This window comes from Tympanuchus pallidicinctus, unplaced genomic scaffold, assembly GCF_026119805.1.
Source record: "Tympanuchus pallidicinctus isolate F22 unplaced genomic scaffold, pur_lepc_1.0 scaffold5, whole genome shotgun sequence".
In the NCBI taxonomy this organism is placed as follows: Eukaryota; Metazoa; Chordata; class Aves; order Galliformes; family Phasianidae; genus Tympanuchus; species Tympanuchus pallidicinctus.
The window spans coordinates 35918609-35931729 of record NW_026294769.1 but is presented as its reverse complement, the minus strand read 5'-3'; the positions used below and the strand labels follow the sequence as shown (position 1 = coordinate 35931729).

The following is a 13121-nucleotide window of genomic DNA, read 5'->3' as shown; positions in this document are numbered from 1 at the left end:
TAAGATTACATTAAGAAACTTCACTTTCAAGTAGAAGATACCTGTCTTTTTCTTTTAATCTTGTGGATACTAACACAAAAGTACATAAGTTAGATTAAAAAAAAAAAAAAGACAAAACCCCTCCCCCCACTAACTTTCATGCTCTCAAAGCTTTCTAGCAGCAATCAGAAATTCTAGATTGAAAACGGTTTATCACAAGATATGCATGTAGGCTTTTAAATCAAATAACTTTATTACAGATAACAGCAAAGTCCAACTGCATTCATCAGTAATTTATGATGAATTTTTACAATTCCATTGGAAATGCATACAGTGATATTAGCATGTTCTACAAAACATAAAAACACAGCAATAAAACACTAGTAATTACATTTTCTCAAATGTAAATAGCATTACTCAAAGCATTTTAGACCTTCACAATGGTTACTACTCTATCAGCACAAGAGATTAAGTGGCACTTACAGCAAATGATAGTCCCAAAACTTGGAAGATCTTCCAAGCTGGCAGCATTGTACAGAAGACGAAGTAAAAGCCACAGCTGGCTGGCAAGGAAGGACTAACTTACAGCAATCTAACAGTTTTTCCAGTCACAGTCAAGAAGTCATCATCAGCCAAGGCACGAAGTGCTTCCTCAAACATCTCTTTAGTGACAGCCTAAAAGAGAAGAGAAAAATCAAGTAAAGATGGAGGGAAACAAACAAAACCAACCAAAATACTTTACTTCCTATCACTTCTCTTATCAAGGTTCCTTCCCCATAAATTTGAATACGTTCTGCAATTTAAATCTGGCCCAGAACCCTGTAGCCAAGTTGTTTTTCTTGTCTTCTGAAGTGACAAAGATTCAGAAATCAAAGCTTACGCAGTGGAACTGGCTTTCCAGTCAAATTAACAATGTGATTTGAGGAAGAGTTTATACTGATTTGTAAAAATGCTATGCTTTTATATTAATGAGACTGTAAAAAAAGAAAAAAAAAAAAAAAAAAGCAGAAAGCTTACTGTGTCAGACTGTGCTCGGAGATCTTCAAAAAGCTGCTGATACTTCAAAGCTGGTGTTTTACCCTTTGACTGGATAAGCTTCTTCAAGGCTTGAGCCAACTCCTCTTTCCGCTTACGTGCAGTTGCGCTCATTCCTTATAACAAGAAAATAATCACCTTGTAGTACTAAGTTACAGAGGACAGGTTAAGTTACATTTAAAAAGTGACAAAAGCCCCAGAACATCTTAGTTTTATCCCTACAAAAAACAAACCTGTAGTGAGGATGGATATGTCCACAATGCCAGTCCTTGGGTCAGTAGCAGACTGCTTCAGAGCTTCCCGATGGAGGCGTTTTGCTTCTTCTACATCAATGGTTTCAACTTTCTCAGAAAAGCGTACTTTAGCATGGGCTTCTGCCAGCCGGATCAGAGACTCGAGTTGTCGAGGATATGCAGAAACCATTCCCCTGCCACTTCCAATCTTCCTCATGTCCACGTATGCCTGAAAACAAGGCAGGCATTAACTATTGCAGGAAATCCCATTACTGCCCTAATTTACAAGTTTCTTTTATCCCTTGTTTGTTATCCCTGACTACCAGCAACTCTGGAAAGCCACATGCTTCAAACATGATAAAAATCAAGACAATGCTTCAAAAAGCAACTTAAGGATTACAGTACAGAATTACTTTCATAGTACTTCCCTCTTTCTTTTTAAAAGCTTGTGATTTTTAGAGGTTTTTGATAGGTAGGAAACAGAAATAGTTGAGCATTTTGCCCATTTTGAGAAGTCAGCAAAGACTTGGAACATTCTCAACAGCAATTACTTTACCTCAATAAGGGCTTGGCTTGCTTCCTCACTTAACCTGGGATTTATATAACCACGAGCGAAGGCAATGTAATCCCTCAGTACTGCCATGTCCATGTACTCCTCCTCCAGCCTTTCTTCACTTTGGTAGTACAGTGAAACTAAGTGGCGAGCAAGGCGTCTGTCATAGGCTTCATCACGTGGGTCCAACATTAAAAAGATCAAGTCAAATCTGAATGGGATAAGAATCAAGTATCAGCACGTATACTTTCCTGCAATTTAGAGTCACTTCTTTTATGGCTTTTCACTTCACAATTAGAATCAGGAGATGCTACTGTAAATGGAAGGTGCTCTTTAAACTGAAAGAGTATTTTTTCTTCAAACTCTTTCAAATGCAAAACATTACAGAACTGCAGTTGGTGGAAGAGTCCTGGAGAGACTGAGTCCAACCCTCAGATCAGTTAAGATTTGCTTTCAACATAAGCAGTTTGAAGACAAGATACATTCTGTGGAATTCAGTTCAAGGCTGACAGTCTATTTTATTTGGGGGTTTTAAACAAATAACAAAGGACAAACTTACTGTAAGAGCTACAGCCCTGGAAGTCAGAGCAATCAGTGTGCATAGCTATTCACTACATGCATATAGATGTATGTGCATTTAAAACAAATACAAACTATCTGGAGCTTAAACCTGAATTTAAAAAGAAAAAAAGTTTCATAATAATTTCACGAACAGTAGGTAACATCGTAGATAACTGCAAATAATAATTTCCTAGCTCGCCAGTCATATGTTTTCAATAGCTTAAATCCAATAAATGGCAGAAACGAGACATGCTCAAACCTAGTTTCCTTCAGTATATCCCAACTAAGACACTTACCTGTTACTGTCAGTGGCCTTTCATTGAATTCTAGACTATAAATGGTGTTCTCAGAATATCCAGCATACCATCCACACACTTTAAATTAGAATAGGAATCCCTCACAATTACAGTACGTAGTTTAATTTTACATTAGCAAATGCTAAATGCTTTTTAACAGCTACTGTCCAAGGCTACCTCTGCCCCCTTCCTGACTGAATTTCACAGGATGAAAACAAGCAGGCACAGAACTTCAGAGTCCACCACATCCAGTGCAAGTTTCCTAATCATCAGTGTTTCACTTAAAACTTATACAAGGTTGTGAAAATCATGCTGGGTTTCTGTTCAAGTTACCAACTACAGTAAGGTTCAGGGTAACTCCTCCAGAGGATAATCCTAATACAGGGGGAAGGAAAAAAAAGCCAACGAAAGAACACAACAAAAACAAAAAGATCTACAGATTTCATCAGATCTTCTGTTCAAGATAAGTATGCTAAAAGGCAGTTCTCCACTCATGCAGAAGCTGCAATTCTGATGTTGCCATACTGAATCTTTTTCACAACAGGTAAAAAAAAAAAAAGAGACATGCGAGGAGGTGTTCAGTACCTCGATAACAGCGTGTGAGGAAGCTGGATGTTTTCAATAGTAGTCTTTTTTGGATTCCATTGTGATTCTACAGGGTTAGCTGCTGCTAGAATAGATGTACGAGCATTCAGTTGACAAATGATTCCAGCCTGTTAAAATGAAAAAGCATTTCTGGATTCAAAACCTTCATAAGATCAGTGTTATTTAATGGGTTTCATAATAATAAAATTCATTGCAGAAGCCTTCTAGAGTAAAGCAAGAAGAAAGGCATCTGGAAATAATACATTTTATGCAAGGATCGCCATGTGTACATAAGAACAAGATGTTACATAATTTAGGATTGATCCACTGACAACATTAGGAAAGAACGAACCCTGATTCTGGTAACTTTTTGGTTTCATCTGCCCCGAGTTGATGCTCAGAACAAAGAACTTGGACTTAAGCAGACACCAACCTTTGCAATGGACAGAGTCTGTTGTTCCATTACTTCATGAAGTACTGATCTTGTGCTTTCATTCATTTTATCAAACTCATCAATGCAGCAGATTCCATTATCACTGAGTACTAAAGCGCCCGTCTGAAGAACCAGCTGCCGAGTTTCTGGATCCTTCATCACATATGCAGTAAGACCAACTGCACTTGAGCCTTTCCCAGAGGTATACTGGCCTCGAGGAACCAGGTTGTACACATACTGGAGCAGCTGGGATTTACTAGTGCCAGGATCACCGCAGAGAAGAATGTTGATCTCTGCACGGAAGTTGCCTCTTCCTGTGTGAGTGAAATCCTTTCTTGATCCTCCAAAGAGCTGAAGTAGAATGCCCTGTAAAAGAAAAAAAAAAAAAGCAAACATGCTCTTTAAAGTCTGACTATCAGCTCCTGCACAGTTAACAGAGACAACTGAACTGTTGCATTCAACCATATTTTGAACTGAAACAGCTAAAAATAACTGATAGGAAAGAAAGCTTTCATTGTAAAAAAAAAAAAGGGTTCTTCCTTTATAGATATCTTCAAGTTAATTACAAATATACAATTATATTGTTAGGGACAACACAGCTTCCAATTTCAGTAGCCAATTCTGCAGATAACTGGAAGGCCAGAACAGATTAGTCCTTATGTTGAGGCTATACTTAATCTGGGACCACAGTATTGTTACCGCTTCTGTAGCATCAAAATGAATAAATAAATTAAAAATTGTGGTATCAGCTTTTTATTCAAGACAAAAAAAAAAATCAAGCATTTCCTTTTAAGAAAAAAGAAAAAAATATTCAGAAAATAACACGAAGTTCTTTAGACGCACATAAATTAAGTGTTTAAGGCTTTTATTTATTTGGAATTTGCCAGTACTTTCTACTTCCCAAAGAAAGTCTACAACTGCAGCATTAGCAAGGAAACAAAAGCAACTAGTATGTAACACTGTAAAAGTACTGTAATTTTTAGTATAAACACAGGCTTCTAAGCTTATGAGTAAGCTAGAATTATTGAAATTTCTTTCAGCACAGAAACCTTACAGTAAAGGCATGGAACAACTCATTCATATTAGTTCTCAGGCATTTGCAGGTATTAAAGAAAAGCCTGGAATGTTGCTGTGAACAGTGTCCCTCAGTGAAGGTTCCCTAGCTTTCCTCAATTATACCTAGCTGCATACACCTGATACACTGTATTACTTTTATAAGGAGGTAACAAAAAATTGAGAAGATGGTATGCCCATTTCAGGAGAAAACTGTTGCCTTGAATTTAAACAGCTTGCCATCTCAGCAGCCCATAAACTCTGATAATGCACAGGTCTATGAAGAATTAGTTTAAAGAGGCTTGTTGCAGTCCCTTATTATACCTTGAGACACACTATTGACTGTGGTTTGTTTTCCCAGTTCTGCTGTCTTCCTACCTTTTCAACATCTTCCCTTGGATTGCATCCTGAAAGCAATAACAACCAACTCTATCCTGACAAGTTCAGAATTTTAAGACTGCTTGAGATCCAGGATTGTTTTGGTTGCTTTTTTTTTTTTTTTTGGTTCAACATTTTGAAGTCTCATTTCTATAGCAAATAATTACGTGTACTTGCACTTCAGAAATGTTTTACAAGCAAAATATGGAATTCATTTTACCTTTTTAATATCTTCATGCTCATAGATGCTTGGGGCCAGTGCTGAAGAAAGTCTCTCATATATGTCTGCTTTGGTAGATAGCTCTTTTAGAAGTGCCACACGTTCCTCTGTAAACATTTTTTGCTCCGTTTCCTCATCAACACCATGCAGGCGTTTTGAATCAGTCTTGCGATAATGTATGACATCAATGTGGGTTTTATAGACAGATTTTACAACGCTGACCCTGGGATTAACTCGAATTGGGACTGCCCTGTAGATACCTAAATACAATTCATGACAGCATTAGATAAAAGAAACACATTAACTCTCAAACTGGTATCTTTGTTTTTCCTTTGCAAAGTAAAGCTCTTCAAAATGAACTAACAACTTTAAGCAGTTTATTTATTTGGTGTAGGGAACCTGCTTTGGCAGGGGGGTTGGACTCGATGATCCCTGGAGGTCCCTTCCAACCTCTACAATTCTGTGATTCTGTGATTTCCCATTACCAATAAGTCACCTGGAAGATGATGGAACACACTTAGCTTGTCTGCACCTTCACTTGTTTGCTATGCTCAACATTCCTGTCAAAAGTGTTCTCAACAATGAAAATGGTTAAGTAATACTGAAAGAATAAGGAAGACTTTGGAAGTCCTGGCACTAAAAAAAGTCTGAAGCCAGCACTTAAACTTTTAATTAAATGTGAAATTTAGTAACAGGTTTATAATAATAATCTAATCTATAATGGCTGGTAGTACAGTTGTTTTAAGGCGCTGCTTTATTTAAGATGTAGTTGAAATATCACAAGACCTATTTATTCTATGTTATCGCTCTCCGGACTGCAGACACTACTTAAGAGGCTGCCTCCTTCTTACCTGCATTCTCAGAAACACAGAATCCAGAATCGTCAAGGTCAGAAGGGACCTCTGCAGATTGTCTGGTCTAGCTGGGGTCTCAAACTGGAATCAGCTAGAGGAGACTGACTACAGCTGCGACATCCTCTGACAATCTCCAAGGGTAGAGACTCCACAGCCTCTTTGGGTAACCTGCTCCAAGGCTTGACCATCCACGCATTAATAAAAAACACCTTCTCTTTTTGCTTTATTAGAATTTTCTGGAGGGAAAAAGAAGTGCTCATTTCTTCATGTGTTACCATTGAGCACCACTGCAAAGAATCTCTCTCTCTGTCTTCATAACTGAGCACATACAAGTACATAGTAGGTACCCAGACCCTTCTCCAGACTTAACAGTCCCAGCCATCTCAACCTTTCCTCATACGAGAGTCTTCAGTTCTCAAAATCACATCCCTTCACCAGATTCATACCAGTGTATCTAAGTCTCTTGTATATTGGAAAGCCAGCATTCCAAATGCATCCTTACCACTGATGAGCAGAGGAGAAGGGATCACTTCCCTTGAGCTGCTGGCAACACCCCTATGTGCATCCCAGGAAGGTGCTCACTGAATGGCTAAACAGTGACCTGGTTTATTAAATACCTTCCTTAGGGACAAGATGATGCTGATTGGCCTGTAGTTGTCCAGGTCCTCCTCCTTGCCATAGGTGTGACATCCAGCCCCTAAGCAATCTTCCCCAGTGTCCATGGCCTTTCAAAGATAACTGAATGGAGATGCAAATACACTGGCCAGCTCCTTCAGCACTTGTGGGTGCATCCCATCAGGTCCTATCAAGCACATTCTCATTCATAACAGTTCACTCCTGCAGGTTCATCTCATACAGCACATAAAACTATGCTATCTGGAACTGTGAAATGACTCACTGAAAGTCTTTGGAATTGTTTCCCATCCATTTTCTGATTTCCCTAGATAATACAGTTTTGAGCAAAGCCTCACAATTATCTGAAATGCCCAAAAAAAGACTGAAAATGACAGATTACAGCTGCGGGGGACACACAAACGCCTGGAAAGAAGGAAGCCTTTCTCATAACAAATACAAAGCTACAAACAAGCAAACGTAGGTAGTAACATGCAAGTCAGAACACACTTCTTTACAGCATTTGTTATATGCATATTACCCTAAGAAGTGTTCAATTGCCAGACAAGCAATTGGACTCATGGATTAAACTCATGAATTAAACTACTACAGTTCAGTTAAAAAGGAAGATGCAGACAATCAAAGTAAATTTTACCTGTGACATTAACTCTGTCACCTGGTTGAACTTTATCAACAAGATCGTTGTGAGCAAACAGTGCAACTGTATGAGGTGTCTGTCCGGCTGGCATATCTTCAGGGGATTCCTGCAGTTTGATCTAGGAAAAAACAAATAAAACCAAGTTTAACGTCAAAAAAAAGAAAACTGTACACAAAACGTACAAGATCTTGTATTATCACAGCTTTCCACATCATTTTCAATTAGGAACCCTGATCAAGAACAAAACAATTCCTCCCAAACAAAAAAACTGATTAATACAAAAAACAGTGAAAACAAAAATTGTTCATTATTATTGATATGGCTAAAAAGCTGCTAATAGAAAAGGCTCATCTAGTCCAGATATAAGTGGGCATACTGTGAGTAAAGAGGGTTCTATTAAGAAACATTAAGATGTACATATATTTCATTGAATCCTTTCAGTGTATTTCTTCCCCCATGTATGGGCTTTACACTCACTAAATTCTTTCATATATGAGGAGGGAGAAAAACATTTCTCAGTTTTGAAAACCTTCCTTCTTAATATGTATACTTTCATGCTGCTGATGAAATTAGAGAGAAAGCAAAAACTGGAAAAAAACTTCACTTTAGCCAGTATCAAAGCGCAACATACCATCTGTTTGTCAGAAAACATGGATCTGTTGTGAATCAGAGCCATACTGTGCGTTGTGTTACAGTTCTTGCACACTGATGGCTCAGCAATCCTGCCGCGGTCAATTTCTACTCTTGCGGTGAATGCGCACACCTGGCACTTAAAGAATGCTTCTTGCATCTCAGGAATTAGCTGGGAACTCCTGATCACCATACCACTGATGGTGATAAGTTGATCGATGTCTACAAAATACAGATACTTATGTCATCACATCACAATCTTTAAATTTAAAATAACATTGGAAGATCTACAACCCGTTAGTTTTTAAGTGGAAAGTGGACATCCAGTTAGATATCACTGTTTTGTCATAGACAAAGCAAAAATTGTTGTAATACAAAACAGTCTTCTATTCTTACAGAAGTAAGAATCTAGGTAGCTGATGACAGATAGACTTCCTTTAGAGATTACGTTTTTCAATTGGACTCTACAGCATTTAATTCCAAAACAGACTTAGGCAAAATGAAGGATGTTGGTATGGATGGACCATAAGTCCAGTTTTAAGTAGTCTGTACATAAATTGTGTGTTAGAATTCAATTAAACTTACGTAAATCCTTTAGATTGTTTTCTAACACGGCAATTTAGAAGTTTACCTTCAGGGTTTAGGCTTCTCATATTCCTAGTCTTCAGTGCATTGTACGGCCGTACTTGAATTTGATGTTCTAATATGGAATCAGGATAGCGATCAAAAAAGATCTCGTTGGCAGCCATGTCAAACGTTGGGATAACTTCCTGCGTTAAATTGGTAGGAACAGTTAAGCTTAGAACAGAAAAAAACCCACCATGCACTAACAAGCCACAAGCCTAACAGAATGTTTCTGCATAATAAGTTTTAAAGTGCTGCTGATCAGCCAGAGATGTCAAAAAAAATAAAGAAAAAAGAACACACAGTTGGCATTTTCCTACATAACAGGCAACTTACTGTTAAATCAGATTTATTTATTTGACTGTTGTAAAAGAAATGATGGAGCACTCGGTACAATGCAGCCTAACAGCTGATTTTATGTGCAGGAGACACCTATCACAAGATCTAAAACCTTTTAACTACTATGAAATAAGACATTAAAATGAAGAAGTAATTACACTGAACATAGAAAATAAAACTCCGCATTTAAACAAAAACGTTCATAAACAGAAAGATGAAAAAGTCATTTAATAGCCAGTAAACAAGTGCAGTACTTCACCTGAGGATAGCAGATGAGCTGCCTGTAAAGATTTTCATCAAATGCTCTTAGATGGTCACAATTTACATTCAGAAATGGTTCCCCAACCATATTAATCTGCAAGATATTTGAAAATAAATTATTAACTTGACAGCAAGTAAGGCTGGATAAAAAAAAAAAAACAAACAAAACCCAAACACATATGTCATTTTGCTATGTTAGAAGTACCTCTTCAAGTCGTTGCATATAGCGTGGCTGGTTGAGATCCAAGCCAATGTCTTCATCCTCTTTTGCCAATGGATCAATGAAACGCTGAAGAAATTTCTGGATGTCAAGGACGACAGGAAAAAATGAATTCAATTGAGATGTGCACACCCTTAGTTTGTATGAAGTCCAACTAATGTGTGCAAGACAAACTAGCTTTTCATTTAAAAAAAACGTTGCTAACTTACCTGGAACTTTTCTTTGCAGGAGGCTACATTAACATCTGTTCCCCAGATAACAAGCCTTTGTCCAAGGGACTGCTCAGCTAGATCCTCAGCTTGCTGCAGAGAAAAAAATGAAATGTACACAAATACAGAAAGCTGCTCTGAATGGAACACAAACCAGAAGTGTCCACCTACCCCATCTGAGTGTAGGTCGACCTGTCTGGCCTTGCGGGCAGAGCCGAGGTCGGGTCGCTGCCTGACGGGCGTCCCCCGCACACCACTGCGCGGGGTGCCTTCCACCCGGGAGCTAGGTGTGCCATAGGTCAGTGGTGAGCTGATATCGAAATCCAGAGGAATAGCTGCAAAGAGAGTGCTTCATCAGCGCTACCATGCCGTCGCTTTACACTGAAAGCGGGACTAAAATTCTGCCTGGGTATTTCCGATTCATTCTTCTAACTCTGCACCCATCAAATGAACAACGGCTATCAGCTCCAGTGCTCTGCTAACACCAGAACAGCGATGTCACATGTCTGCTGAGCATCTTCCTTTGTAGAGAACGGCTTGGGTTGAAAGAGACCTTAAAGCTCACCCAGTCCCATCCCCTGCCATGGGCAGGGCTGTCCCCCACCAACTCAGCTGCCCAGGGCCCCATCCAACCTGGCCTGGACAGCCTCCAGAGATGGGGCACCCACAGGTCCTCTGGGCAGCTGTGCCAGTGCCTCACTGCTCTCTCAGTAAAGGATTTCTGCCTAACATCTAACCTAAGTCTCCTCTCTTCTAGTTTAAAGCCATTCTCTCTTCTCCTATCACTATCAGGCTACATAAAAAGTCAGCCTCCCTCCCACTTGTAAGCTCCCCTCAAGTTCTAGAAGGCCATAATGAAGTCTCCCCACACCCTTCTCCTGCCTGAACAAACCCAACTCTCAAGCTTGCAAAGGTGCTTCAGTCCTCTGGATCATCTCTGTGGCCTGCCTCTGGATCCTCTCCAACAGCTCAGCATCCTTTTTTTGCTGGGTGCCCCAGACCCAGACCCAGTACTCCTGATGGAGCCTCAGTAGGGCAGAGCAGAGGTGGACAATCACCCCCTTGCCCTGCTGCCACCCCCTCTTCTGATCTCTTCTGAAAATCCACAAGCTGTAGGAATTGACTTTAAAGCACGACAGCGTTTTCAAAGCACACTGATACTTAAGCATTGAGTCCAAACAAACACATTTTTCAGTGCTTCGTTAGCAGCAGGGTGATGTAATTAACAATTACAAGGTAATCCTGCTACAGAACAACACAAACAACATCGCAAAGGCAGAAAAAGCTTTTAAAACCAACACGGCACCCTACTGACGAGTACAAAGCCCCCTCCCACTGCCCAGCTCCAACCGACGGAGGGAACGCACCCGAGTGGCGGAACTGCGGTGGACTGGAGAAGAGGGCGTCGGGAGCTCGGGGGCTCTGCTCGGCGGGCGGGGAGGTGGGCAGCGGCTGCAGCTCTCCGGTGGAAGCGGAGTCGTCCGGGCGGCGCCTCTGCGAGGGAGGGGAGCGGGCGTCTTGCGCTGCGGGACATAAGTGGCGCAGTCAGGGACTCGCCCCCTCTCTCCTGCCTCCCCCCAGCCCTCAGCACTTACGGGTCGGCGGGTTGCTGCCTCGCCCGCGCTTGCCGCGCCGGCGGCTGGGCGTGGAGGCGGGAGACGACATAGTGCTGCCACAACGGTCCTACCGTGGGAGAGAAGCGCTGGCGGCGGCTGAACCCCAAAATGGCGGCGCTCCCCCTACCCCCCGCGCAGCACCGATAGCGCACCTCCACACTCCGCAGACCGGAGAACTCCCGCGCCGCCAGAATCACGTGGCAGCGCTCTCGCGGGCTTTCTGGCCAATGGGTGCGCGCAGCGGACGCGGGATCTCCCACCTGATAGGGAAAGGGGGGGCTTGGTCCGCAGAAGGGAAGGCGGAAGGAGTTGATTCCACCAGGCCTTCGGGATCGCGGTGCTGTCCTGCCCGAAGGCTCACAGTGCGGGCAGCAACATGGTGCGAACCGCTCGCCGTCCCACGGACCGTTAATCGCCGTGGGTCGAATGGCGCATCCCCCCGCAGCGCGGAGTGGTACCGCCCTCAGTTGATCGAGTTTCGCGGCAAAATGAGTCCTGTGGGCGGGCCGGGGGGAGCGGCCCATTCTGCATGAAGACGGGTGGGTGATGTTTGCTGGTCACTACAGACAACTTTTCGGAGAGATAAAAACCCTACGTTGCGCTTCTCCACGCGTCCTTGCCCTATTGGAATAATTCGCCCAGCGTTTGCCCACCGTTTTCCTTCCTCAGAGTGCGCCAACCCGGATACGATAGAGGCCTTCCCCCTCCCATCGCTCCTGGCAGCGTTGGGTCAGTCCGAGGGGCGGCCCCTCCCGGCCCCCAGTCCGTACTGAGCAGGATGGCGGGCGGCGTGCAGGAGTACCTCCAGCAACTGCACGGCTGTCTGCAGCCTGGCGATGCTATGCGCGGCTATGGGCTGCTGCGCGGCCTTGGAGAGGCCTGCCTCACCTGCTCGGCCGGCGGCGCGCTGGGTGCGGCCCGGGGCTGGGGGTGGGGCGGGAAGGGCGGCTGGGGGAGCCGAGGTCCGACTGTCTGTCCGTTCCCCTGCAGCGCTGCATGTCTCCCTGGTGTTCGCCCCGGAGCGCGGCCTGCTGGCTTTCGTCTGCCGCTCGCTCGGCTTGGAGGAGGTAGGTCGGCACCGAGCTGCTCTGCCGGGCGCGGCCAAGCCGTGCGCTGTCAGAGCTTCTTAACTTTTGCCCTTTCAGTTTCGAGAATGCAGAGAAGAAGCGCTGAAGTTTCTCTGCGTCTTTTTGGAAAAGATTGGAGAGAGAGTTCATCCTTACGCCTGCAGCCTTAAGGTGGGTGAGCAGCACCTGCTATCCAGGATCCTCTGCCATGTGCTTGGACTGTGTCCAGGTTAGGGCATAGAGCCACGGAATCTTCTGTGCTGGAATGGACTCACAGCGATCACCGGGTCCAAATCCTGGCTCTGTGCTACACCATGCAAAATCCAAACCAATTGTCTGAGAGCATTGTCCACGCTGTCCTTGAACTCTGGTACTTGGGGCCATGCCCACCACCCTCTGGTGCAGACCTTTTCCCTAACTCTCAGCTTCCCCTCCCCTGCCATACCCTCAGTGGGCTTCACAGCAGCTGTCCTACCTGCAAAGTGCTCTGCTGGTGCTGAGAGAAACTCAGGTGCTGCATGGCGTGGTCAGTGCAACAGCACAGAGTGGAATGGTTTCTTTGTAAGCTTTCTGTATTATTTATATATACAGAATATACATATATATATATTTATGTAAAAAATAGAATTGTTAAGGTTGCAGAAGACCTCTAAGATCATCTAGTCCAACTGTCAGCCATCCCCACCACAACTCCACGTTTCTTGA

General features: G+C 42.9%; 2 protein-coding genes across 3 annotated transcripts in view; one reads left to right on the top strand and one right to left on the bottom strand.

The window, feature by feature from the left end:
* Positions 1-208: 208 nt before the first annotated feature.
* MCM4 (minichromosome maintenance complex component 4) lies at positions 209-11556 on the bottom strand. The gene is made up of 16 exons (XM_052704566.1): positions 11329-11556; positions 11101-11256; positions 9905-10068; positions 9734-9826; positions 9510-9605; positions 9303-9398; positions 8712-8850; positions 8082-8302; positions 7448-7568; positions 5327-5586; positions 3676-4041; positions 3243-3370; positions 1804-2011; positions 1248-1476; positions 997-1130; positions 209-654 (listed from the first exon to the last, which is right to left on the bottom strand). The coding sequence occupies exons 1-16, from the start codon at positions 11396-11398 to the stop codon at positions 562-564; spliced, it is 2574 nt and encodes an 857-aa protein (XP_052560526.1). The 5' UTR covers positions 11399-11556; the 3' UTR covers positions 209-561.
* A 387-nt stretch (positions 11557-11943) lies between these two features.
* PRKDC (protein kinase, DNA-activated, catalytic subunit) overlaps positions 11944-13121 on the top strand; it is an 82622-nt gene continuing 81444 nt past the window's right edge. The window contains exons 1-3 of one of the 2 annotated variants that reach the window (XM_052704559.1): positions 11944-12260; positions 12340-12416; positions 12495-12587. In XM_052704559.1, the coding sequence (XP_052560519.1) occupies positions 12128-12260; positions 12340-12416; positions 12495-12587 (303 nt within the window). In that variant the 5' untranslated portion in view covers positions 11944-12127. The remainder of the gene's footprint in view (positions 12261-12339; positions 12417-12494; positions 12588-13121) is intronic. The other variant, XM_052704558.1, reaches the window with a different exon arrangement.